Below are 26587 nucleotides of genomic sequence, written 5' to 3' on the forward strand. Positions count from 1 at the left end.
CTGGGACATTGTTTTTATACACTCCTCATCTTTTCTAATTGTTTTCCTTTCTTTTATCTTTTGCTCCCTCCTGTTTTTTTTTTAATCTCTTTTGCCATTGGTTTTTGGGCCTATATTCATTCATATTCATTTCTTTTTTCTTTTGGCTGAGCTCTATTTACTTGTGACGTGCGTTTGTTGGCAGATTTCCCTTTTGGATTTGGCAACGGGGCCGAGAGAGCTTGGCTTCCATTCTCTCACTCTCCTTTCTCCTTTTGTCAAGTACTTATTTGTCTCCATTCTCGTCTTCCTCCCTGCTCCTCCTCTTCACCTGGCCTGGTTGTGCCCTCTCCTTGCTGGACTCCATAGGGCTGATCCAGCTGTTTGGGAGCAGATTGCTTCAGTGCTGCAGGGCTTTTGGGAAGGGAACAAGTCTCCAGACCCACTAGTGGGAGAGGGTGAAACCTGTAAACATAAGCAACCACAGTGTGTGTTAGTTCTTCCTGTCAGTTAGAGATTAAGCTTCGATGAAAGGTTACAAATTGCATTTGTGATCTTCAACATTAGAAGCAGCAGCTGCTGGAAGTGTTTTCTCAGCATGATGTTTAGGTGTTTAATGTTTAGTAGTTCTCATTTTGGTTGAATCATGGGGCATTAGTGTGGTATCCAGTACACTTACACTTTTTAGGCTGGTGTCGATGTCCTAATTCCTAAACCTGTATTTTTATTTACTGAAGATAGTTTCAAATAAACAGTTTTGAATCTGGTCAAAGTTCCTTTTAGAGATCAGGGGTGGGCAAATCTTTTGACTCGTGGTCCACAAAGGGTTCTTAAATTTGACAGAAGGGCGGGAGCAGGAGCAGATGCTGGAGTGCTTTGGTAATCCACATCATTAAAGAAAGAAATAACCTGGAATCTGGATAACATGCTTACATTTTGATTGAAAATTAATGTATATTTTAAAAAAATAAAACATTTTGGAACTTTTCAACTTTTTCAAAACTTTGACTTTCTTCTCATTTTAATGCAAAATGCACCAATGGGTTGTTGTCCCTCAGGGAAAAATGAGGAATCTTCCAAAAACACATGAATGCAGAATAACCTTTTGCACTTAAAAGGTTAATAGAGCACCACCTATGGGGAGACACCAGAATTACAGGGAAGATAAAACTATAACAAGGAATATGAATATAATTTATTCCAGTTTGGAAGGCCAGATTAAATAGTTTAACAGATGGCATATGGCCTGCTTTGGATGGATTCCTGTTAGCAGGTGGTTTCGCTCCAGGGTTTATTGCTGCAGATAGTTGGCTTTGTTTGGCAAATGTGAAAGCTCTGGAGGAGGAACTGATATATAGTTAATGTATGAATGAACAACTGTGGGAAGTTATGCAATTTACTGTGACTGAAATATTGATCAAAGTGCATCCTAATTTGTATTCCGTAAAACTCATAATTTTGCCTGTCTCTAAGCACAATTTAGGACATAACCTGAAAAGGAGACTTGTTGATTTAGATTGGGATTTTGTGAGGCCTCTGCTGCTAAGGTTGTCTTTAAATATATGGGTTATTTAACCTCTTCAATCCAATGAATAGCAGTGTGCTCAATTGCTGCCATGCAGTGTACACAAAGGCTAAGAGGTTGAAAAGAGAATAACAAGAAGAGATGAATAAAAACAACAGTGACAATGTGGTTTTGTGTGTTTTTTTTTAGAATTATTTTAGTTTTTGCTGGATTAATTTAAGTTGGCTGGACAGGAGAAAGACAGAGAGGACAAAACATGACTTTGTGGATATGAGAAGTAAATTAGTTGTCCTCAGTCCTCACAACCTAATGTGTGCCACACCTGCCTTGGAGTGTGAAGTAGGTTTATTAACTCTGCCGTTAGCTAACATTTTACCATTGGTAAAACCCAGATTTACCCTTCCATGCACTTTACTTTAAAGCGAATTGATCGGACTTAAAAATCTGTTTTGTTTCATGTAGTCACATATCAGAACTGCAGAAAACCCCACATTTCCCAGTGGTGTACTTCCTTCTGGATGGCATATTTCTGAGATTCACCATAGTGCCCCCATGCGCTTAAACTGGTTAAAACTCTTGAAAGGAAAATCTTCTATTAATAAAGGAAGAAGTATATCAAAAAAATTAAATCTGTATTTGCTGTTGGTGTGAAGTTGGTGATATGGGATTAAATTGGGATTTAGATGTGATCTACCCCCCAGATTTCCATTTGGGCTGGCACTTGCTAATGGAATGAAGGAGATTTGTAAATCACAAAGATTTATTGAACAGTTTCTAAGCATTCCATTAATTTTAAACAGCCCCACCATGATATGCACCAAGATGAACCTCAGAAGTGAGAGACCAACTTGCTCTTAAAGTTGTCAATTAATGCTCATGAGCAAAGCCTCCATACTTTAAGAAGATGAAGAACCCACATAAATGCAAACTGAATCACTGTTGGCTAATGCAGTCATGGCTTAGAGTCGCTGTGTAAATTACATTACAGACAACCTCAGCTTTTGTGGATCCCAGTTATTGTAAACAATGAAATTATGCTTACAAATTGACCTTTTGAAAAACATTTTTGAGTTGTTCAAATGAACCCTTAATAAAGCAGAATGTAAGCTAATGAGATCACAAACAGGTAGTTATAAGGTAGGTGTATGCTACAACAACATAAGCTTGATTGAAACCGCAATATGACAAGGATTTACTCCTGTTTCACCGTTTTGATTAAGATGCAAATAATGTTCGACACAAGACAAAAGCCATAGTGATGTGCCTGTAGGGGTTTTTGGGTTGTCCGGGGCCGTGGAGGATCGTAGAGAGAAGCAGCCAGCTCTTTTAAGGCTCGATGAAAGTGAAATTGTTGTGTATCCTAAAGTATTGGTAAAGCTCACATATGACATGGATGATGCTGGTGCACGGTGCAGACACCACATTCTACAGTAGTTGTTAGTAAAGCATTAGTCACAATTGCCCTTATGGCTAGATACAGGCTGAAAATGGGCAAAAATGTTCGGGACATGCAAGGAGCATGCACTTATCACGTGAGCATGTGATAAGTGTGTATTTAGCCATAAGAGCAGTTTTGACCAAGGCAAAAGACGTCCAGACATAATAAATGCTGTACTATTAGACTTGGTTTGTTTTACTCATTGATGTAACATCGATTATGTTACCAAAATGAAGTGAGGGGAGTGGAAACTTTCACAGTATTTGAACCAGGTGTACTGATTTAGTTGCCTATACTCCAAACTGTCCCTTAGGAGTGAATGCGAGTGTGGCCTGTAATGAACCGGGAACTTCACTCTATAATAGTGAGGATTCTGATTCTGATGACCCTGTACTAAATAAAGTAGGAACGAAGATGGATGGATGGATGGATGGATGGATGGATGGATGGATGGATGGATGGATGGATGGATGGATGGATGGATGGATGGGTAATGTTCCCATTTTCACAACCTTCTCAGATTCACAGATAGAGTAGCGTCAAGTCTGAAGTACTTCAGTATTTCCTGCTTGGCTCACTATAGAGTCTGTGCTTTTGTGCCTCTTGTGCTTACATGCGTATCTAACTCTTGCTTCACACAGCTAAAATAAAACATCAGTAATGGCTGTCTAAGTGGGGGCAAGAAAGTAGAGAAGGTATTAGATTAGTAAAGTTTGAGTGAAAGCAAGAAAAGAATGAAAAGAAAGGGGAAAAAAACGATCACAGTTCGTATTGGGTTTTGGGATGTAGAAGAAGATTTAGTATAATATAGATTATGGCATATTTACAGAATGTTGTTGTTGTTTATCTCTCGACTTATCCCTTCTGGGGTTGCCACATCTGACTTGCACAGGTGGAATTTTTATGCTGGATGCCCTTCTTGACACAACCCTGTAGTTTATCTGGGCTGGGGACCAGCACAGGGGACCCAGACTTTGCCCCCCTTGTGGCCCCCGAACGCCCCCGAACCAAATCCCCATTGCTCACATTAGTGTAATGTAAAAAATTAAGATTTCATTCATGGAAGCTTGTTTTTTTCAGTAGTGAAAAAGTTGTTGTTCATCGCCCAAATAGTTTGTATTAGGTTGGATTTTATTTTTTTTAATGGATAATGAAAATGCAAATTGAGTGGATTAGGATTTTTGGCAGTGATGCCCAGCCCAACACACCAACATAATCCACTCTATTACAAAAGGAATCATTTCAATTTTAGGCGAAACTCTAACACTAAGACTTAACAAAGAAAATCCTCTTTTTATTTCCTTTTCTCTCGTGACCATGTAAACTGGTAGCCTAATCCATATCAGAAGGGTGATTGTAAAAGCAATAGGAAAGAAATACTTTTTCTAAGGTTTTTCGTCTTGTATATTTTGCCACCAATGCTTGTAACTACATACAGTTTAATAAATATGTTTATCTCTCTTTAGGAGTTACAGCCTAAAGAAAGGACAGCTGGAGCGGGACTACGCACAAGTAAGAATTGCTGTTCCAAATATTTACCGTCTTTTTTCTGTTAAGTTTGTGAGTTTGTCCATAAAAACTTTCTGTATTTTTGAGTCATAAGGCGCACATAAAATCCTTGAACTTTCTCAAAATCTGGTTTTAGTACAAAATGCTTTAGTATGACTTAATAAACTCTGAAGCTGGACTGCTTGATGGTTTTTTCTGAGCATTATGGGTACTGTAGTCATGACTCAGGGGCCTGGTGGAGTGCTATGTTCATTGTTCTTTATTTTATGTTGTTTTTGTAGATACAGTTTGATTTAAGGGTTGTGTTTCACTCTCTGCTGAAGCTGACTATTACAGATAAAAGAGGTGAACAGGAATAACATTACAGTTTGCTACTTCAACCCCTCTAACCAATTGCCTGCCTTTAACCCCCTCTTGGCATTAGGGGAAGTGTAATCATAATGCATTATATGACTGTTTTGTTTTGCTTAATACGCCTTGTAATCTGATGCGTCTTATGTTCGGGAAAAAAACACTAATGATGGAAAAGAAACTTGAAAAAAAGAAGTTTTGATGCATTGTAGAAATGGATCCAGGCTATAATTTCTCTTTAATGTCAATTGATTATCTAAAATACAATCCCACATTTGCATTTTTTTCTTATTGCATCAATATGTTTAGATTTGTAAAGGGTCTGTCTGTTGCAGTGACCTTTCTCTGGTCAATGTACATGACAGGTTGATGTAGTTTTAATGTTTTAAGGTTCAAGTATGCAGAAAGAACTCTGAAGATTTTGCTTGTGTTCTGCTAATTTACAGCTGGATTTAAAATAGATTAAGCACATTTAGATCAAAACACAGATTAAAAATTTTAAAAATGCAATTAAAAGAAAATATGTAAACTTCTCCTAAGCAGTTAAACAGAAAATGCAGCTTATTTGCCATTGATTTGTCTTTTTACAAAACAACAACTTTGTATTAACCAATATTCAAAATAAAAACAATTTGGAACACATACGGCACTAAGCCTAAATGATAATTTTACGTATTAAAAACATGAATCAACTTCATATTCTGGAAAGATTATCAACAAAACCCTGCTTTGTATTTGCTAGTTATTCTTGTGAAAACTCATGATTGAGGCAGGGAGTTTTCAGCAGGAAACTTCAGGAAAAATGTGCCCTAACATTTGGAAACTGCAAGACTGGAGCAAGAAAAGTCTAGAAACAGTTGGTAAACAGGGTAGAAACGTATAAGTCTATTTTGGTCATAGTTGTATTACCTTTTAGTGCAATGGTTGGACATTAATCCAACAGTATAGTGCATAGCCGACATTTTACATAAAATCGTTTGAAATGATTATGCAGACTTTTGAGGCAGTTATAGTTACTGTCGGTTCATTTGAGGCTGTTAAATTCACATTTACATACAGACGGAGCCTTCTCCAGGTTTTAAATTCCTCTTTTAATATTCTAGTTTCAGCTCATTTTGCTATAAAAGAAATGCATTCACACAGAATTCATACGTCTTTGTGACCTTAATAACAAACTAATACAGTAGTGGTGGAATGTCATTTATGTGTGTGTACTTTAGAATTTCACACCACCCTTTCTGCCTCCCAATCCCAGGTGTCTGATGATCTCCTTAGTCACTTGCCTTCTTTCCATCACTCTTTATATTCTACTCTTCTGTCACTGTAGAAATAAAGGTTGCCTAGCAACAAGCTCTCTAATCAGCAGGACAATGAAACCTCTTCTAATTGTTGGTGTATCTTTGGGTGGAAAATCTCAGGCACTGTAGATTTCCCTTTTAAAGAAATGAAAGGGGAAGTTTTTAGATCAAAATAAAAAAATAATATGAAGGGAAATGTTGTTTCCCAACCCTTTTTAATTTACTCCACATTATCAGCCATTGGTTTTTCTTCCACTTTGAAACAAAGACCTTGCACAACCAAGAAAATCAACAATAACAACAACAAACTAACCAGCCATTTCAACAGAGAATCTGAAGATTTCCACAAACAGTCTAGAGCCAGGGAGAGACAGTGACATGATTTAACAGAACAGGCCAAGCGGATGCTGTTGTGGGAGTTCAACCATGCAACATGGAAGAAGATGTTGCCGTTGAACTGTTGACCTTTCACTGTGCTGGACTCCCCTGTGAAGGGAGTTGTCCAACTACCATCAAAACCAATCAAAAGCACAGTGGGTGGTGGGTGTCTGCAGACATGTGATCGTCAACGAGCTGTCTGATGTTCTCTTCCCATTGTAAGCATAACTGGAATACTTTTAGACTTCATGAAGACTTCTCTGTACTGACAAAAGAAGCAGGTTTTGTTTTACATATAACTTTGTGTAACACAACCTCTTTTTACCATGATGTGGGGCTCAATAGTTTTTTTTTATATATATATAAATTCTAATGTAAATTATTGTGGATGCAGAAAATTCTTTAAAAAAAGTCTCTCAATCTGTTTTCCAAATCATACCTAAGAAATCCTTTAGAACACGCAAGCACAGCCTTCTGTGCCTTTGGCAGGGCATCATGGGAAACCATATTTGAGCAAAAAGCCTTCCAGGTTCCAGGTCAACAACATGCCACTAACTTAGAATAGAGTAGAACAGATATACTTTAATAATCCCAAAGGGAAAGTTTTGGGCTTGCTGAAAACCACATACAGATAAAACAATAAAAAACACATCATAAAAGTAGTCAAGGATTAGAAATATAAATAATAAGTATGAGTTAAAAGATAAAAGGTCACTAAAAATATGTATCATTATATAAAAATCATAACATAAATGTTCACACAGAAGTAACTCATTGCAGGGCATTATATTTGACCAATAATAATAATAATAATGGATTAGATTTATCTGCGTTTTTCCAGACGCTCAAAGCGCTTACAGTGTGTCCATTATTCATTCACTACTCATGTATACTTGGTGATGGTAGAGGTGTGGCTGCCAGATGGCGCCTACGGTCCCTCTGACCATCACCTTCATACACATTCAGTGGAGCCACACTGGAGGCAGGAAGGGTGAAGTGTCTTGCCCAAAGATATAACGACAGTTGACTGTGGGGAGTGGGGATCGAACTGCCAACCCTTGGAAGACCTGCTAAACCTCCTGAGCCCAATTCTATTGGGCGGCACAGAGTCCAGAATCGAATCAACAATAGACTGCTCTTCTGACCAGTCTGTTCAGTCTATTAAGGTCATTTTTTTTTTTGCACTACCTCCCCAGCACACTATGGCATACGAGAGGGTGCTGGAGACGACTGACTGGTAAAACATGTGTAGAAGCTTAGAGCAGATGTTGAAGCTGGCCACTCTCCTCAGGAAATGCATCCTGCTCCGTCTTCTGCTTTGTTTAACAGAAATGAATGTTGAATCAACATTTGAGGATGTTCATTTTCTTAAGTATCATACATAAACATCAGAGTACACTTCTAAGAAATCTGTGTTTTGTTTTAAAAAATCTGGTGGACACTTTAAAATGAATAATTCATGTGGAAAAACTAATTTTAAGTTCACTATCTAATTTGACCAAATATTGATTCCCCCCCCCCCTACACACACACACACACACAATTTCCAATTTACTCCAAAAAGAATTTACTCAACTAATGATATAAACTTAACAAAGGTGGAACTTTCTGTGATATAACTATGGATTTGAGAAAAATTAAGGATGTGCTTAAAATATCAAGTTTCAAAAATAATTCCAGTCTTTATTAGTTGGTCATAGATTTTATACCTTCAAGGAGCACATTCTCCTATGAGCCCTATTGGTATGTATTGCAAGGATATTTTTATACTCTTTCTTCCTGTTTGGTCAAACATTGCTACGTCAGTTCAACCTTAGAAATACGTTGCTTACTTTTTATCCTACATGTTATTTCTGTACCCAATATTTATATTCATTTTTAAAACAGTGCAGTCAAATCAAAGTGATCCATAATGTTTATGCAGTAAACCAGAGAACATCTGAGGGGAAAAGAGGCGACGAGGAGGAAACCTTTTCTTTATCTCACTGCTGTCTCTGACACATTCAACAGAAATATTTGATGAACAATTCACCCAAGGTTCCTCTGTCGTCATGTCTTCTGGAACTTTTCATACCACAAACTTCCTCTCATCCCTCCCTGACTTCATCCTAACTCTGCTGATGTGGATGTCAGATCGCCCTACCAAAAACACTGAGAGGTCTGCAGGGGAAGAGGACTACAGACAGGAAGACATGGGAATGAAAATCAAGTATATTGATTTGAGAGGAAGTTGAGAAAGTGAGGGGGTTGAAAAGGCAGACGCACACACAGCAGCAGGGAGAAATCAGATCCAGACAGCAGAGAGTAAACCAAAGTGACTAAACCACAGATCAGATCAAGTGTTTGAGTGCAACAGCAGCAGTAAACACAAAGCACAAGCTTACTGTCACCCGAAAAAATGCTTGCAGGTGACAGAATGAAAAACTGATTCTGGAGCAACTGACAGGAGGACAAAAATACGAAGCTGTCTGGAAAATTCTCCAAATGCACAGATAGGCAGACTACTGGGTTCCTGACTCTGATATAAATCCACAAACCAGTCACTTCAAGGCATCTTTCTAATCCTGCAGTACATACATCAATAAATCAAGTCACGCAGGGTCAGCCTGATTCCCTGTTTATGGTGCCACATTATCACTGAGTTACTGCATTCCAGGACCAGACAAAGAATGCTGTACAGCTGAGTGTCTGCGGGGAGGTTGCTGTCCTTAAGAGCATTGATCCCCAATCCCCATGCAACAGACCGTTACGGGTCCGTGGGACAATTGGTACCGGTCTGCAGAGACAAAAAACACAACCTACATTTTTCCTGTTTTACAAAACAGACTGTAGACTATCTTTGCCCAGCAATAGCTGGGTGCTCTCCAGCATGCCATGATAGGGATTCAGTGAATACTGAAGTTTAATTAGTGGGTTTTATTTTGGAAAACTACTAGATTCTCCCCTCCACATCCGACTCATTCTTGACGTATGTCAAGGCACTCGGTCACATGTGGAAAATCCGTCCACTACTTTCTTAAAGCAGCTGTACCAGCCACTAAATTGGCAAGCACAGTTAACAACAAACATATATAATTGGAAAGTTTCCTTTAACAAAAAACAGCCAATGAGGTAACAGAAAAATCTTTCAATCAAAAGTCTCTACTCCAAATAGGGATTTGTTCCCACATACATACTGTGACAGTTGTTCCCACATACAATATTCATCAGCGATCTGTCTAATGTTACGAGGACGCTGCTAAAAAGGTTGTCCAAATTGTGGATTCACGTTTGTAGCTATACAATATTTAGAAAAAACAGTTTTAATTAGTTTTCTCATTTATTTATCTGTCGCAATTATAAAAATCTATATCACAATTTAATAGTTCTTACACGAAATCTAGTGTACAAATAATCTTTACCCTCAAAAGTTAAAAGAAACTGGAAGCTTACAAAAAAAGGAAAGAAATATCATACACCAACTAAAGTCTTGAACAGGCCGGTCCGTGGAAACACTGTGTGTTATTAAACCGATCTGTGGCCTGAAAAAGGTTGGGGACCACTGCTTAAGAGGAACATGGTGAAGGGAAGTGGCACCATGGGCCTCTTAGAAATACTTTTTCTATCTAGATGATTGATATTTTATCTTTACACAGAGTTAAATAGGATTTATTGAAGGTCCCTGACCTTGTAGGAAAGTCAAAAACATGATGTTCGGACCTGCAGCTGTAATGGAGGGCCCTCATTCATTCCTAATTTAAATAAATGGAGTCATCACTGTATAGAAGAGTCAATAGGCTCATGTGTTTACAGTCATGTAACGAACCACATGAACAACTTTTTCAATTTTCCTTCCTCTTCCGTTCCATTTTATTATCTTTCAACACACACATATACCCAAACACACCCACACAAACACACACAATGATTTCCTTAGGAAATCCGTCTGTCTGGGCCGGTTGGCATCACAATCCCAAAAACAGGATGTGTGGCATTCTTGATTTGGGTTTTACCCTATTTGTGCTCTTTTAAGACAAGTATTTGCACCTTGCCCAAGAACACATTGGGTGGGCTGGGAAAAGGATGTTGCCATGGCAACACGCAGGAGTGGAAGTACAGCAGAGAATCATTTAAATGGGCAAACAGTGAATCTGTCACAAAAGGGTCCCTCGGCAGTCCCACCAGGCAGTCACTGCCATGTTTTGTCATCGCTGCTCCTGCAGCTACAGTAAGATGGCTATCACATGTGTGTTTTTTTTTTTTTTGGGAACACATCAAGATCAGTGTCTTATCTGAAAGAAACACAAGATGTCGATAGCTGTCTGTTGACGCGGATGATGCTAATGTTTGCTCTCATACAGGTGAATGAGTCTCAGGTTGTTGAAAACCCTGAATTTTTGTTAATGTTGTTAAAGAAAACCCTTTCTTTCAGTGAAATTGCTTCATTTAAATTCTGTGAAAAAAATTGTGACACCCGTCCCACATGACATGTTTAACAAGGGAACATTGGAAGTTAAAGAGCGTGGGTACCGTCTGTAAAGCTCTAAACAGAACTATGGTTATTGCTTCACTCTATAGGTTAAATCGTTAAGCCTTTGTCACAACTGTCCTTACATGTGGATACAGGCTGTCTGCGTGTGAAAAATAGACAAACCTGCACAGGACATGCAAGTGACCCGCACGAAATATCAAGGTTGTAGAAAGAAAATGTACAAGAAAATGTTCTTGTACATTGTTTTCTATGGACATGCTGCGGGCGACAGGTCATACCAAAGAACATGTAAGAGTTAGTAAGGGAAGAATAGGTGAGACGCAGATTTCCTTTTTTGCCCCCAAATCCTGCGGATTGTATAAGGAGCCCATTAGTGCTGTTCATGATAAGTGTGCAGTCCCTGCAAGCAGGCTGACTATTAGAAATGAGAAAATTAGTATGTAGTTTGTGTGGATGTTCTATAGGCATTTACATGCGTGCAGCATTTGTGCACGGTCAGTAAGCAGCCAGTACTCACACCTTACTAAAGAGTGTGCTGTAAGGACAATGTACAACAGCATCACCTGTACGTCATAAGTGTGTCCAACTTCTTTTAGGCCTACAAATACTTCATGATACACTTACCACACGTACAACAATGTTAAGTACCACTTTCATGACGACCCTTGAGGTGGCCGTATGAGCGTCAAAGGAACTGCAAGACACACCTGCACTCCCCTTGAGATGCAGTCGCTCCTCTCTACGACCCTCCACAGACCCGGAAATCCCTTTAGCACCCATACAGGCCAACCCCGGTACGAGTGCACGAGACAAAGGCTTTAAACTGAACACTGGGGTTTCTTACTTCCTGAGAGGGATGCAGTTGACTGTAAACCTTTAACCTGATTGAAGATAAAAATGAAAACAGCAAAAGCCCAGATAAGTTGTAAGTTACTTACTTCCAGAGATAAGCTGACAGTGATCACCTGTCATCCTGCTGGCCTGAGCTCAGCAAGTGGCCATGAACTAAACTGACCCTCACTAGCTCAAACCCTTCTAAACGGGTTCTGGCTCACTGTCAAAACTCTGCGTCTCTCTGGTGCTCAATGGCAGGTTTAGCAGCCTTTCATCAACAAACAGATCACCAGTACAGAAAAGGAAGTAAGTTAATTGGATAAAAAGGACTAAACTAAGGTGAGCTGAAGCTGTCTGGATGGATTTGGCTGGATTTTACCATTGATTAACAGATTAACAGACCGTTAATGCCAGCTGATTTTAACGTCTGGCCTGTGCAGCACAAAACATTTGAATCCTTTATTTTTAAATTTTCATCAAGGCCATCCCTTTATGAAATGATGATCTACATTTTTTGGGTTTCCGATCTTTTTATGGTATAAAGGGAAGACATTAATCCCCATTTTTAATTTTTAATTCAAATTAACAGCTGGGCCAGCTTGTGCCCCACATCTGTTTGAGTGCAGCACCTGCTTCTGCCTTTCTGTGCTGCAGCTCACAGGAAAACCCTGGAAAAAGGATTCGACCTAATGGGATGTCCCGAGTGGATGCATTGTTTCTTGCAGCATCATTAAATATCTTTGTCTGGACTTCTTACCAAGATATTAAAGTTTCAGTTTTTTTCCAACACTTGTACAGAATATATGTGCGGCTATATTGGACACATCTTTATTATACAAAACTAAAGAGGTTGTTTTTGTCTTTGGATGGACAGAGATGTTGGTTCTGTTGGCGATTCTTTAGAAAAACAATAATATTGCATTAACGCTAATATTACTTATTTCCCATGAATGATAGTAAACAGCATAAATGACATTTTTTTGGATTTACCTTGTAAAATATCTGCTTTAAGTGCACTTAGAACTTGTACCGATATCATGCACTCACCGCTGACTCACTTCTGGAATTAAACAGAATTTCATTGCCATGTATGGTTAAATGGAAAAAACTTGTGTTGCTCTCTAGGATATTGTTTCTCCAGAGCAGCAGTAGTTCATTAGAAATTAATCTCTTAAGTTATGGGCAAGACCTTGGTGTGTGTGTGTCCCGTTGCTGAGAGCTCTCTGTTTACATGCTCTAGCTTAAGGCTCCTCACACGCCCAACTCAACATTACCAGTGCAACAAAAATGGCGAGCAATATTGAAGCTATCCATCCGTAAAACATAGACGTACGGATCTAGTCGTCAACAAGTGGATGCATCAGGATAGAGAGGAGCAGGGACATTGTTGTCCGCCCCCTGTATTTTATGGCACAAATACGATTGTTTTCAAAGGACATTTTTCCATTTGGTCCTGATTCACAAAGATGATCAGAAAAATGTCACAACATGTTAAAACACCAAAAATATCATTTTCATCTGAGTGGGCCTTTAATATCAAATTGGAACCTTGATCAATTTGGATTTTAAACTCCTGTTTTCATGTCTATGGGTTAGTACCAGCTCTTTTGAGATGTGATGGGAAGAAGAGCTCAGAGAGGTGTTCTTTCCTGAAAACTCAGGGTTCAATCCTCCTCATGTACTTTTCATGATGTGTGATGGTTTCCTGTGCAAACAAAGACAGTTCAGTCTCCCTGTGAGATCAGACACAGTTGCTGCTGACAGTTATCTGCGCCTTTCACCAGGGCGTTTTGTTCAGGAGATGACACCATCTGCAGCTGAGGACGCTGTGGAACTCCAGCAAGTGTTATTCCAAAATAAGGCTGGATGATATGGCCTAAAAATTAAATCTCAGATTCACTTTTTTTAATTCGATTTCCCATTTTTTTTCCCGACCCCCCCCCCCCCCCCCTTACTTAAGGAAAGCATTAAGTACAAACAGCAGACGACTTAAAGCAAATTTTGCTTTTATTTAATCAAACGCAAGACAAATGTAACCCCCATTTCTGGGATGAATAATAAATAAATAAACACGCTCTTGGAATCAAACTTGCGGCTGGGTAGCTCATATCTGGGGTCTAAGGTTTTAATTAAATGAATAAACCCCGTCTTCTCCACGGTATCTATGGGTACCATGTCTTTGGCTATATGCAAAGCGACTGCTTCGGTGATTGTTCGCCACTGTGCCCCTGTAATATGCGGTGCCTTGTGCAAAGGATTCGGCTACAGTTAGCTGTTTTTTAGCCATTTTTTTATGGTCGCTGCGGTTTTGTTCGCCTCGGAGAGACTGGCATTTTTCATATTCGGCTGGATGTCTCTGTTTCAGGTGTTGGAATAGGTTTGTGGTGCTGCTGCCTTTGACTGCGATGGGTTTTTGGCAAATGTTGCAGCGTGGGGTCTCTTCCTCCATGTCTGTGGCAGCAAACCCATACCAGTTCCAACAACAGATGATTTTATTCCTTTCTTGGGAACAAACTTCCCACTCTCACCGGTAGCCATGCTGTCGCTTGCTGTTTCGTGTATGCTATGATGTTGTTTGTCGCTTGCCATGCTGCCATACTACGGAAGCTCCAGGGAGCCAAAAATGCACCATTACACAAAAACTTGATTTTGTTATTTTTTAAATTACCGGTAACAAAAAATTCGAATTAATTAATTCAATCGAGTTTTCGCCCAGGCCTACTCCAAAACATGGACTTTTCTGCCTTCATGGTTGTATTTTGAAAATGTACAACCCCTCTACCAAAGAGCATACTGTCTTGAGTGAATCTCTTTTAAGAGCTTTTAATTAAAACAGTCCACTAACTATGATCTCTCTTCTTGGATGCCACTTTCCTTTTAAAAAAAGTATGTTTTTCCTTGGATGTTCAGATCAGAAAACTGGAGGATGAGGAGATTTAGAGGGAAATCAGGAAGAGCAAGTGTGTTTTTCCTGGTGCCAAAGCTCTGCTTGTGGTGATTAGAATTTGGCTGATCTCATTTGTAAACTGTTTTATTCATGAAGGTCCTGCTGTCCCGCTCAGCAGAACGCGCATGCGGTCAAAGACCAGAGCGCAGGGAGCCCATGAGCCGCTGACACAGTGACCCAGTCTGCGGGATGTGGGTTACCCTCCATCGCAGCCCACAGGTTTCTGCCTGACTCACAGGAGCTGACGAGGAGCTCACGTTTGCTGACTCTGAGTTGTTGAACCTTACAATATCTTCCAATACTTCCAATACCAATCTTGTGGATGAAATTGGGTCTGCATTAGGCCTGCACAATTAATCACAAATTTATCGTTATCGTGATATCAAGCTGTGCAATACGCATATCGCAATTGTCGGCAAAAATTTCAATAAATGGTTACCCTAAATTTGCCAAAACAATCTTATGGCAGCTTGAAGTATTTAACAAATCAAATAAATCCATTTATCCATTTGACCAGTTGGATGGACCCCCTTTTATGTTAGATGCTCGCCTCCTACAGTATGTAGACAAGGGTCATTTGACTCTTATTTAAATTAAAGTGTTGCAGTGAAATGGAAATGATGTTTTTGGTTGTTTTGGTGTTTGTTCATATATCGCAAGTTATATCGTCACCTCAACATTGACCACTGATATAAATTGAAAGTTTTCCTCAGATGGTGCAGCCCTCGTCTGCTCCATATCCTTCACATCCATTGGTTGCATTTTGGAGCGCCAGTTGGCGTCTGAGCTGTTGGGCAGGGATGCACACATCTGCAGTCTATATGAAGTAGGATCTTTGCAATACAAACATTTTCAAATACTGGTAGATAAAATGCATTTGTTTTCTGAGCACCAAGTGTCCCTTTTCCACTGGTTTAAAGAGCCAATGGTCAGAAAAGCAGCCGTCATTCTTCCTCCTACAGATGTCATCTTTTGTGTTTTCAGGCTCTGCAGAAGTTAGCAAGTCAGTACTTGAAGAGAGACTGGCCTGGAATCAGTCCTGATGACCAGAGAACTGACTACAGGTAGGTTTGGGGAAAATTTCTTCACATATGTTGTCATCAAATTTAAGAGTGTCTGTCTTTTTTATGTTTTTGTCTATTCTGCCAATATCTACCAGTACAGTCTGGGGATTGAGTTGTGGAGGTTCTGTAGCAGTTACAGTCAGAAAGACCAAACCTCCATCACCCCCCTTCCCCTCCATGGGGCTTTTTCAGGAAAGCTTGTTAGACACAGACAACTTTAGTTAAATGCCTTTATTTTGGTATGTTTTTCTTTGAGCTATGAGCAATTCAAGAAAAAGGCACTAACTTTAAACTCTACAGAGATAAAATTATAGTGTCCTGAAGATGATCAGACTGAAAATGATGGGGAAAAAAACCAAAATAAGAAATGTATACAGAAAAAAGATGATGTACAATGAAATAAAACTTTTAAGATTGGCAAAAGAAAATGATGTTTAAAGAAGCAAAAGTGGAAAAAGTATGTTCTTTTCGACAACAATATATAGGTAGAAGCAACACATATACTTTAATGTTATAGATTAGATTCAAAATAATGGAAATTAACTTAATTAATCATTGTTTTGTTTAGTCGATTAGTCTCAATTGTTTTGAAAACATCTTTTTTTAGTTTTTCTATAACGCAAAGGTGAGAACTTTTTTTTTGTAAATTTTTTTAATTTTCAACCAATTTCAAAGTTGATGAAAGCCTTGAAGTTCTCACACATTTAATAGTTTGCATTTTATTTTCCAGGGTCAATATTTTTTTCATTATTGTTAGTTTAATCTAAAAAGGTTTGCAGAATATCAGTGAATATTTCTTCAAATAGAAGTGGATTTTCTCAACAAATGTTCTTTTTTCACTAAGAACTTGTATTTCTAGTGCAATTCATATGCATCTTCTAGCAGTAGTCTTATGGGATCAGTCAGTAAAAATATCAAATATTTTATTCCACTGATGAATCTCTCAATAACCGGGTAAAACTGACGAAGATGGATAATGGATTCTGGGTGGAAATTCAGGACCAAAGTTTTGACTGAAAGCAATTAAACTGAGGAACCTTTTCTGCTGCACCAGATGTGAATAGAGGAAGGCAGAAACAGATGCTTTGAAAATACAAGTTTGTCATTAAATATTTTTTTTAAATTGATGCATTATATCAGCGGTCTCCGATCTTTTTTCAGGCCACGGTTTGATGTCAGGCATTTTTTTTTGGTATATATGACAAAGATTCAATCAAACAAGATTGGTGACTTGTTGAAGTTGATTCTGATTTGTGAAAAAAATTAATAAAGGCAATGTTTTTTTCATAGAATGTCATAACACTGAGACCTCAACCAAGTCTCGGATCATCTTTCAGGGCAAAAAGGGCACTAGATTTATCAAGATTTATTTAAGATTTATTCTTAACAGATGACTACCTAGTTCTCCCTTGTTATAGGACAATTCTTAAATGTCCCTTTTACAAGCCTCCATAAATCACCAATTTTATTTGATTGAATCAGGATTCTCTGTAAAACTGTTTGTGGCTGGTTTAAACTTAGATTTTGTGATGAAGATGAAGACATCAAAGTGGATGCTAACAAGTGGATGCTAACTAACTTTAGCCACGTCTGACTTGTAAGGCGTCAGGCGTAAATAAAGCAAAATAAAACTAGAAGAAGCTGCATTTCCAGAAGAAAATGCAGGGTTGAATGCTGTATTGCTGAATGAAAGCAGAAATATGATGAAAAAGCTGAACATTGTAAAAGTAGAATGTCTAAAATAGGTCAAACATTGTAGAAGGAGTTAAGCATGAAAGCTGAAATTGTTGAAAAAATAGCTGAACTGTCCTGGAAAATCCTGGAATATTTTGAAAAGTTAAAGGACCAAAAGTCAAAGGTGAGCATTGTAAAAGTAGAATGACCAAAACAGGTCAAGATTTGTAGACGGAGTTAAGCATGAAAGCTGAAATTGTTGATAAAAATGGATGTACTGTTGAAAATTTGAAGATGATGCTAAAATGGCTAAAATTGCTAGCATCAGCATCATCAACTGACTCAAAAAAACACATTGTTTGAGAGTATCATATTGGCAAAAGCTACATGTTCTAAGTTGACAGAAAATCCACTTTTTTCAAAATGGCGGCTTTTCTATTAATTTTATCTCCATAGCAACCATTTTATGTTTGGGTCGCCTGGGGATGACGAACAAATCGACATTAGTTTCAGACAAATCGGAAAAAGTAAACCTTTGGACGTCCTTAGCAACGAAGTTTGTTGGCTAACCACGCCCACATTCCTTATATGTCCAGATCCAGTGAATTTCAATATGTTCCGTTCAAGCCATGGATGAAGTTTATTGCAATATTTGCTTTAGATTTTGTCATTAAATGGCAACCAAACAGTAGGTTGTGTCGACATCCCATAATGATTTCTAAACGTATTTTATAGTCCAAAGCCTGGTGATCATTTTAATGTTTGAACGGTATCTCTAGCTACAAGTATGTTGAACTTATAATGCTTGAAAGAAACAAAAGTTTTCAAGAATTCTCCATGTATTTAAATGAAGCAAAAATCTTGGAAAATCCTGGAATATCCTGGAATATCTTGAAAAGTTCAAGTATATGAAGGCCCGAGATTCATAGCTGAAAGGAATAAGCTATAAGAGTTGAACATTTCAATAGTAAACTGGTTAAAATAGGTTAAAAACTGAAGGTTAATATCGCCTCACATTTAGGCACAAAATGGCCGCCAAACTCCAGGTTGTATTGCCATCCCATAATAATTTCAAAACGTATGTTGAAGTCCAAAGCCTTGTGAGCATTTCAATATTTGAACAGTGTCTCTTGCCAAAAGCATGTTAAAGTTATAATGCTTAAAAGAAACAGAGGTTTTCAAGAACTCTCCATGTATTTAAATGAAGCAAAAGTCTTGGAAAATCCTGGAAAATCTTGGGATATCTTGAAAAGTTCAAAGATTTGAAAGACCAGAAGTAGTAGCTGAAAGGAATAAGCTGACAGGGTTGAACATTGTAATAGTAGAATGATTAAAGTAGGTGAAAGTTTGAAGAAGTTTAAAATTGCCTCACATTTTGGCACAAAATGGCCACCAAACTCTAGGTGGTGTTGCCATCCCATAATAGTTTTGAGCCTTATATTGAAGTCCAAAGCCTTGCGAACATTTCAATGTTTGAACGGTGTCTCTAGCTGGAAGCATGTTGAAGTTACAGTGGTTAAAACAAAAAAGGTTTTCAAGGATCATCCTTGTATTTAAACGGAGCAAAAATCCTGGAAAATCCTGGAATATCTTAAAAAGTTCAATGATTTGAATGACCAAAAGTCATTGTTGGAATAAGTTGAAAGGGTAGAAAATTTTAAAAGTTAAATGGATAAAAAAAATTTGAAGTGTCCAAACCGGGTTTCGAACCGGGCGCCTCATGCACCATAACTTCCCAATGCATTTTAATAGGGTAAAAATTCCCGGAAAAACTGGAATATCTTAAAAAGTACAAGGATTAGAAGTACCAAAAGTCATAGCAGTAATTAGCTGAAAGAGCTGAACATTTTAAAAGTTGAATGGTTACAATCGGTTAAAAATTGTAGAAGGAGTTAAGTGCCGAAAAACGGCGGAAGATAGCAGAAGAGGAAAACAAAGGGTTGAATGCTTTACAGCATTCAACCAATAACACAACCGTCGTAAAACTGGTATTTTCTAAATATATATTAAAAAAAATGAATCCACCGTGTTTTGAACTTCATTATCTGTGTGAGTGAAACATTCAAAAGTCAGGCAGAGCGGTGCAGGTTCTGGTACCTGGGAACAACTGTCTCCAGAAATCCGTATTTGGAGGAAAGCTCCTGGTTTTGCCTGTAAATAACAGCTTTATTCTTTATTCTTTAAAGTTTAAGGCTCTTCTTCAGTTTCCTTGCTGGCTCTTTTCTCCACAAAGAAACGTTCCAAATGCGTTTTATTATTTGGTTTTTGTGAGCTTTAAGTGTTGACCTACCAACTACCAACCCAGCAGCTCTGTCAAGACAGATGGATGTGGTGAATGGAATCCGGTAGTTTTCCAAATAAAACTTTCGTCAGTATCAGAAAATAAACAAAACTTACATAATCCAATTTAGCTTATGCTTTTTATTTTTTTCTGTGCGGACCGGTACCAGGTGGCCCACAGACTGCTAACGGTCCACAGCCTGGGGGTTGGGGCCTCTGCAGTAGATGACAAACACAATGGTCTTTAGTTGCAGCCATACCTGGAATATGATTTTTGTCTTTTTCCTCTTTTGAAAGGAATGTTTATGCAGTTTGGAGGGCGTACCTGGAGGGAACGGTCCAGGTGAGCCAGTCCAAGCTCAACGTGTGTGATAACTACAAGAGTCAAGTATCAGAGCCTGCAAAGACTGTTAGACTTTATAAAGAACAGCAACTCAAAAAGGTGAGGAGATCCAGAGCTCCCCGTCTCTGACTTACTGTCATGAATCTTACTGGTGTGGACTTTTGAACAGCTGACCTGTTTGCGTTTTGTCCTTGCAGACCATCGACCAGCTAAGTGACATTCAAGCTGAGCTGCAAGAATCTGTGAAGGAGTTGGCAAAAGCCAAGAAGAAATACTACGAGTGTGAGCAGGTGGCCCACGCTGTACGAGAGAAAGCCGATATTGAGGCCAAGTGAGTTCAGCCTCACTTTGTGTGTCAGAAGGAAACTTGCTATTTGGTAGATACTCTCATTATTCAATCCAACAAACAAACACTTTTATTTGCTGTAAGTCTCTGTCCTGTGTTTTAGTATACACTTATATACCAAAAAAATGTGTATTTCCAAAAATCGAACATTTCAAGACAAAGTATCTGTAAAGAAATCAGCGATACTGGCCCTGTAAGTACTTGGTATCGGATCGATACCCAAATTCCCATGATCTCCCACCCCTAGTGCTGAAGTGAATGTGACAAAATGTCCTTATCATTTAGTAGGACTAATTTATTTATTTTTGTCGTTCTTTTTCTCTTAGATCTAAATTGGGTCTTTTTCAGTCAAGAATTAGTTTACAGAAAGCAAGTGTGAAGGTAAGAGAGCCTCTAGTGTCACCAACCTTTAAAGGTCAGCCTTTCACTGAGGCTATTTTAAGACATTTCACCTTGTTTCTCCTGAATGCCTTCATCTGAATCTCTAAGCTCTTATCTGTTTCTCCAGTGGAGTCCTGCATTGATGTGTTTTGCTGTTTGGTTTCAGTTGAAAGCTAAAAGAAGCGACTGTAACTCCAAGGCAACGCAGGCCAGGAATGACTACTTGCTAACGCTAGCTGCTGCCAACGCTCATCACGACCGCTACTACCACACGGATCTGCCGCACTGCATACAGGTATGTTTACTGAAGGATTAAAGCAGAGACAATACAATTATTTAGAACCTGAAAAATTATTAGTTTACACCAGAACAAAATTTTTGTAAAAGTTTTGGCTCTCTAAGTGTTATCTAATCCGTTTTATCCCTTTCGGGGTCACGGGGCTGCTGGAGCCTATCCCGGCCACTTGTGGGCGAAGGCTGGGGACATCCTGGAGAGGTCGCCAGTCTGTCGCAGGGCCACATATCACACATCCATTCAATCTCACATTCACTTAGGGACAATTAAGATTAACCAATAAACCTATGAAGCATGTTTTTGGATGGTGGGAGGAAGCCGGAGTCCCCGGAGAAAACCCACGTATGCTCGAGGAGAACATGCAAACTCCCCACAGAAAGATCCCCCATTGATGTTTTGTTTCACGTCCCCCAGCTGGTACTTGAACCAGGGCCTTCTTGCCTTGTGTTGGTTCTTTAAAATGTTGGTTCTTTATAGTGTTGATTTTTAAAAGTGTTGGTTTGTAAAACTGTTGGTTTATAGAAGTGTTGGTTCTTTAAAATGTTGGTTTTTTAAAGTGTTGGTTTATAAAAGTGTTGGTTTTTAAAGTGTTGGTTCTTTAAAGTGTTGGTTTGTAAAACTGTTGGTTTATAGAAGTGTTGGTTCTTTAAAGTGTTGGTTTTTAAAAGTGTTGGTTCTTTAAAGTGTTGGTTTGTAAAAGTGTTGGTTCTTTAAAGTGTTGGTTTGTAAAAGTGTTGGTTCTTTAAAGTGTTGGTTTGTAAAAGTGTTGGTTCTTTAAAGTGTTGGTTTGTAAAAGTTTTGGTTTTTAAAGTGTTGGTTTGTAAAAGTTTTGGTTTTTAAAGTGTTGGTTTTTTAAAGTGTTGGTTCTTTATAGTGTTGATTTTTAAAAGTGTTGGTTTGTAAAACTGTTGGTTTATAGAAGTGTTGGTTCTTTAAAATGTTGGTTCTTTAAAGTGTTGGTTTATAAAATTGCTGGTTCTTTAAAGTGTTGGTTCTTTAAAATGTTGGTTCTTTAAAGTGTTGGTTTGTAAAACTGTTGGTTTATAGAATTGTTGGTTCTTTAAAGTGTTGGTTTGTAAAACTGTTGGTTTATAGAATTGTTGGTTCTTTAAAGTGTTGGTTTTTAAAAGTGTTGGTTCTTTAAAGTGTTGGTTTGTAAAAGTGTTGGTTCTTTAAAGTGTTGGTTTGTAAAAGTTTTGGTTTTTAAAGTGTTGTGTTTTTAAAGTGTTGGTTCTTTAAAGTGTTTTTTCTTTAAAGTGTTGGTTCTTTAAAGTGTTGGTTCTTTAAGTTGTTTGTTTGTAAAAGTGTTTGTCCTTTAAAATGTTGGTTTTTAAAAGTGTTTGTTCTTTAAGGTGTTGGTTTGTAAAAGTGTTGGTTCTTTAAAGCAGGGCTCCAGACTGCGAGCAATTGGTCGCATTTTGCGACCAAAATTTGAGAGTGTGCGACTGAATTTTACATCCATTCGCACATGTGCGACCAGTAAATTTGCCTCCCCCACCCCCTTCGTATTTTTTTATACATTAAACGTGGAAGGGGCACGTCAATGATCAATGAAATAATCAATGAGACGCACACGCACGCAGGCAGACACACACACTCGCGCACATACTCATGAAACGCGAGCACACACTCGCGTGATGCCTGTGTGTGAGGCGGCCACTGCGTGTGAGAAGAATAGGGAAAGCCACTGAGTGGCTAAAATGCGTGTAGGGGGAGGGGCCTAGAGCTGACCAACCAATCACAGTGGGGTATATGACTCTTGGGGGCGTGACAATGACAGGGTTTGAAAGCAGGACACCTGACAGCGCCCTCCCCGGACCACATGAAGGAGTTCCTTACTTTCCTTTCTAGAACGTATCTTTTCGCTCGTAATTTTCTAAATACATGCAGTCCGTGCTGAACTTTTCTCTGGGCCGCACAGACCCGGAGGAAGGTTTAGGTTTTGGTTACGGTTACGGCGGCGCATCAAAGGGTTTATGCACGGCCGTTACGGCAGCACACCGCTCCCCCGGGAGTCGGGTCAGCTGAGGAGAATAAATGTCCCACACCTACATGCGTGACAGCTAACGGGGCTTGAACTTTAAACACGCTCGAGCAAAAACAACATTAGTTTTAGACACACTGAAAATACGTGGGGAAAATGCAACGATAGACGTTTTTTAAATGAACCAGCACCTCGCCTGGAAATGGAGTTGTCCTTAACATTCAGTTTAGTTTTAATATTCTTCTCCCCCTTAGTATGATCTGTGTTATTATATATTTTGTGATTATTTAATGTTTTGTAATGTATGTAGCCTTTTTTAATGAATTGGTATTTTAAATTATTTTGATTAATCCCTCCACTACAAAAACCATCAGGACACATGTCCCATAATGCATTGTTTTGTAGCCTGTAGGGCAGCTTTCAGTCAGTTCAGTTTCCAGCTGTGTCCGGGTAGGTTTGCCCCTTGCTCCCACCCCTTTCTCCTGAAATTTTTGTGATGATTGACAGTTAATGTTGGAGCAAAAACAAAAATATATGTCACACACCAGGTGATCTGCGCAGCGTTGAGTTCACCTGGGTGATCTCAAACACGCTTACTGTGCATCTTGGCTGCACCTATTTGGTGTCACAAAGATAAATTTCCATCAGTTTTCTTAACTATTTGTACTGTCATGACAGCGATGCTTTTGTCAGTTTACCTTGTTGTTGCATCTTCAAAAGTGCAGATTAAAATGTGACACTGAATTTGAAACAGCACATTGTAATTTCTGCATCTATTATTAAAGTATTTATTAGTAATACAGTGGAAATTAGTAGATTTGGTTAGAATTTTGATTTACGGTATGCGCCCCTAAATTTTCTAGTTGTGCCCCTAAAATTTTCAGTTAGGGGCCACTGTGCTCCTAGTGAAAAAAGTTAGTCTGGAGCCCTGTAAAGTGTTGGTTCTTCAAAGTGTTGGTTTCTTTAAAGTGTTGGTTTGTAAAAGTGTTGGTTCTTTAAAGTGTTGGTTCTTTAAAATGTTGGTTCTTTAAAGTGTTGGTTTATTCAAAGTGTTGGTTTTTAAAGTGTTGGTTCTTTAAAATGTTGGTTTGTAAAACTGTTGGTTTATAGAATTGTTGGTTCTTTAAAGTGTTGGTTTGTAAAAGTGTTGGTTTTTAAAGTGTTGGTTCTTTAAAGTGTTGGTTTATTCAAAGTGTTGGTTTTTAAAGTGTTGGTTCTTTAAAGTGTTGGTTTGTAAAACTGTTGGTTTATAGAATTGTTGGTTCTTTAAAGTGTTGGTTTTTAAAAGTGTTGGTTCTTTAAAGTGTTGGTTTTTAAAAGTGTTGGTTCTTTAAAGTGTTGGTTTTTAAAAGTGTTGGTTCTTTAAAGTGTTGGTTTGTAAAAGTGTTGGTTCTTTAAAGTGTTGGTTTGTAAAAGTTTTGGTTTTTAAAGTGTTGGTTTTTTAAAGTGTTGGTTCTTTAAAGTGTTTTTTCTTTAAAGTGTTGGTTCTTTAAAGTGTTGGTTCTTTAAATTGTTTGTTTGTAAAAGTGTTTGTCCTTTAAAATGTTGGTTTTTAAAAGTGTTTGTTCTTTAAAGTGTTGGTTTGTAAAAGTGTTGGTTTGTAAAAGTGTTGGTTCTTTAAAGTGTTGGTTCTTCAAAGTGTTGATTTTTAAAGTGTTGGTTTGTAAAAGTGTTTGTTCTTTAAAGTGTTGGTTCTTTAAAGTGTTGGTTTGTAAAAGTTTTGGTTTTTAAAGTGTTAGTTTTTTAAAGTGTTGGTTTTTAAAGTGTTGGTTCTTTAAAGTGTTGGTTCTTTAAAGTGTTGGTTCTTTAAATTGTTGGTTTGTAAAAGTGTTTGTCCTTTAAAATGTTGGTTTTTAAAAGTGTTTGTTCTTTAAAGTGTTGGTTTGTAAAAGTGTTGGTTTGTAAAAGTGTTGGTTCTTTAAAGTGTTGGTTTGTAAAAGTGTTGGTTCTTTAAAGTGTTGGTTCTTTAAAATGTTGGTTCTTTAAAGTGTTGGTTTGTAAAAGTGTTGGTTTTTAAAGTGTTGGTTCTTTAAAGTGTTGGTTTATTCAAAGTGTTGGTTTTTAAAGTGTTGGTTCTTTAAAGTGTTGGTTTGTAAAACTGTTGGTTTATAGAATTGTTGGTTCTTTAAAGTGTTGGTTTTTAAAAGTGTTGGTTCTTTAAAGTGTTGGTTTGTAAAAGTGTTGGTTTGTAAAAGTGTTGGTTCTTTAAAGTGTTGGTTCTTTAAAGTGTTGGTTCTTCAAAGTGTTGATTTTTAAAGTGTTGGTTTGTAAAAGTGTTGGTTCTTTAAAGTGTTGGTTTGTAAAAGTATTGGTTTTTAAAGTGTTAGTTTTTTAAAGTGTTGGTTTTTAAAGTGTTGGTTCTTTAAAGTGTTGGTTCTTTAAAGTGTTGGTTCTTTAAATTGTTGGTTTGTAAAAGTGTTTGTCCTTTAAAATGTTGGTTTTTAAAAGTGTTTGTTCTTTAAAGTGTTGGTTTGTAAAAGTGTTGGTTTGTAAAAGTGTTGGTTCTTTAAAGTGTTGGTTCTTTAAAGTGTTGGTTCTTTAAAGTGTTGGTTCTTCAAAGTGCAGATTTTTAAAAAACCATTAAGAAAAAACAGAAAATGTATTACAGAAGCAACACTTTTTATGAAACTACACGTCTTAGGCAGAAAAGACTGGATAACTTTGTTTCTGACAGTAGTTTATGTTCTATTCTTTTTAGTGTCATATTCAGTAAATGTTAATTGGAGGGTAATGATTTTAAGCAGTTTGTTGGCCACAAATTCTGGAACGAACAATTATTTTTTTTATAGTAGTACAAATTAGGGGTGTTTTCCACTTCACCCTCTGACCGCTAGTTGGCAGCAGAGCACACGGAGCCTCTTTGAAGAGCTCTACTCTGCACAAAACAACAGGAAGACCTCAGCCAGAGGCAGTTTTTTTTGTTGTTATGAGTAATGCTGCCTCATCATCACACTTTATTGTTCTTGGAAAGAATTAGTGCCCCTCCCCCCTCCTTTAAAAAAATTTTTTTTTGAAACACCATTCAGGCTCCTGAATCGGGAGCCGGTTTAGCTCGTGCTGGTTTGCGGCGCCTTCCGTCCGTGAAACCAGGGTTCGACTCCGGGCTGCTCCCTGTTCCCTTCTCTACCTCTGTGCCGGTTCCAAGCCCGGTTTGAGAAGGTTGCGTCAGGAAGGGCATCCGGCGTAAAACATTGCCAAATTTACCATGCGACTTGTTCGCTGTGGCGACCCCTGATGGGAGAAGCCGAAAGTGGAAGAAGATTCAGGCTCCTGAATCGCTTAAAGGTACTGGAGAAGCTACATTAAGCAATATTGAAAATACAAAGTGCTTTATTTCCCCAATTATACTTTTACAACCTTATTGATTAAGCCACATTCATTCCATTTTTTTCATATACTGAAATATATTTTGTGGTGGAAATCAGACAATGCTGACTTTTCCCTTTCTATATTTTAGGTTACCAAAACAAAAGCACTATAAATTTGCCCG

The 26587-nt window shown here is 38.1% G+C and overlaps 1 protein-coding gene across 2 annotated transcripts in view; it reads left to right on the top strand.

Moving 5' to 3' along the window:
• fchsd2 (FCH and double SH3 domains 2) overlaps positions 1-26587 on the top strand; it is a 62800-nt gene that overhangs the window by 7299 nt on the left and 28914 nt on the right. For both annotated transcript variants that reach the window (XM_004075794.5, XM_011482766.4), the window contains exons 3-8: positions 4409-4454; positions 15715-15794; positions 20046-20190; positions 20289-20422; positions 20764-20818; positions 20985-21113. In XM_004075794.5, the coding sequence (XP_004075842.1) occupies positions 4409-4454; positions 15715-15794; positions 20046-20190; positions 20289-20422; positions 20764-20818; positions 20985-21113 (589 nt within the window). The remainder of the gene's footprint in view (positions 1-4408; positions 4455-15714; positions 15795-20045; positions 20191-20288; positions 20423-20763; positions 20819-20984; positions 21114-26587) is intronic.

This window comes from Oryzias latipes, chromosome 13 (genome assembly GCF_053564925.1).
Source record: "Oryzias latipes strain Hd-rR chromosome 13, Olatipes_Hd-rR_3.1".
Classification (NCBI taxonomy): domain Eukaryota; kingdom Metazoa; phylum Chordata; class Actinopteri; order Beloniformes; family Adrianichthyidae; genus Oryzias; species Oryzias latipes.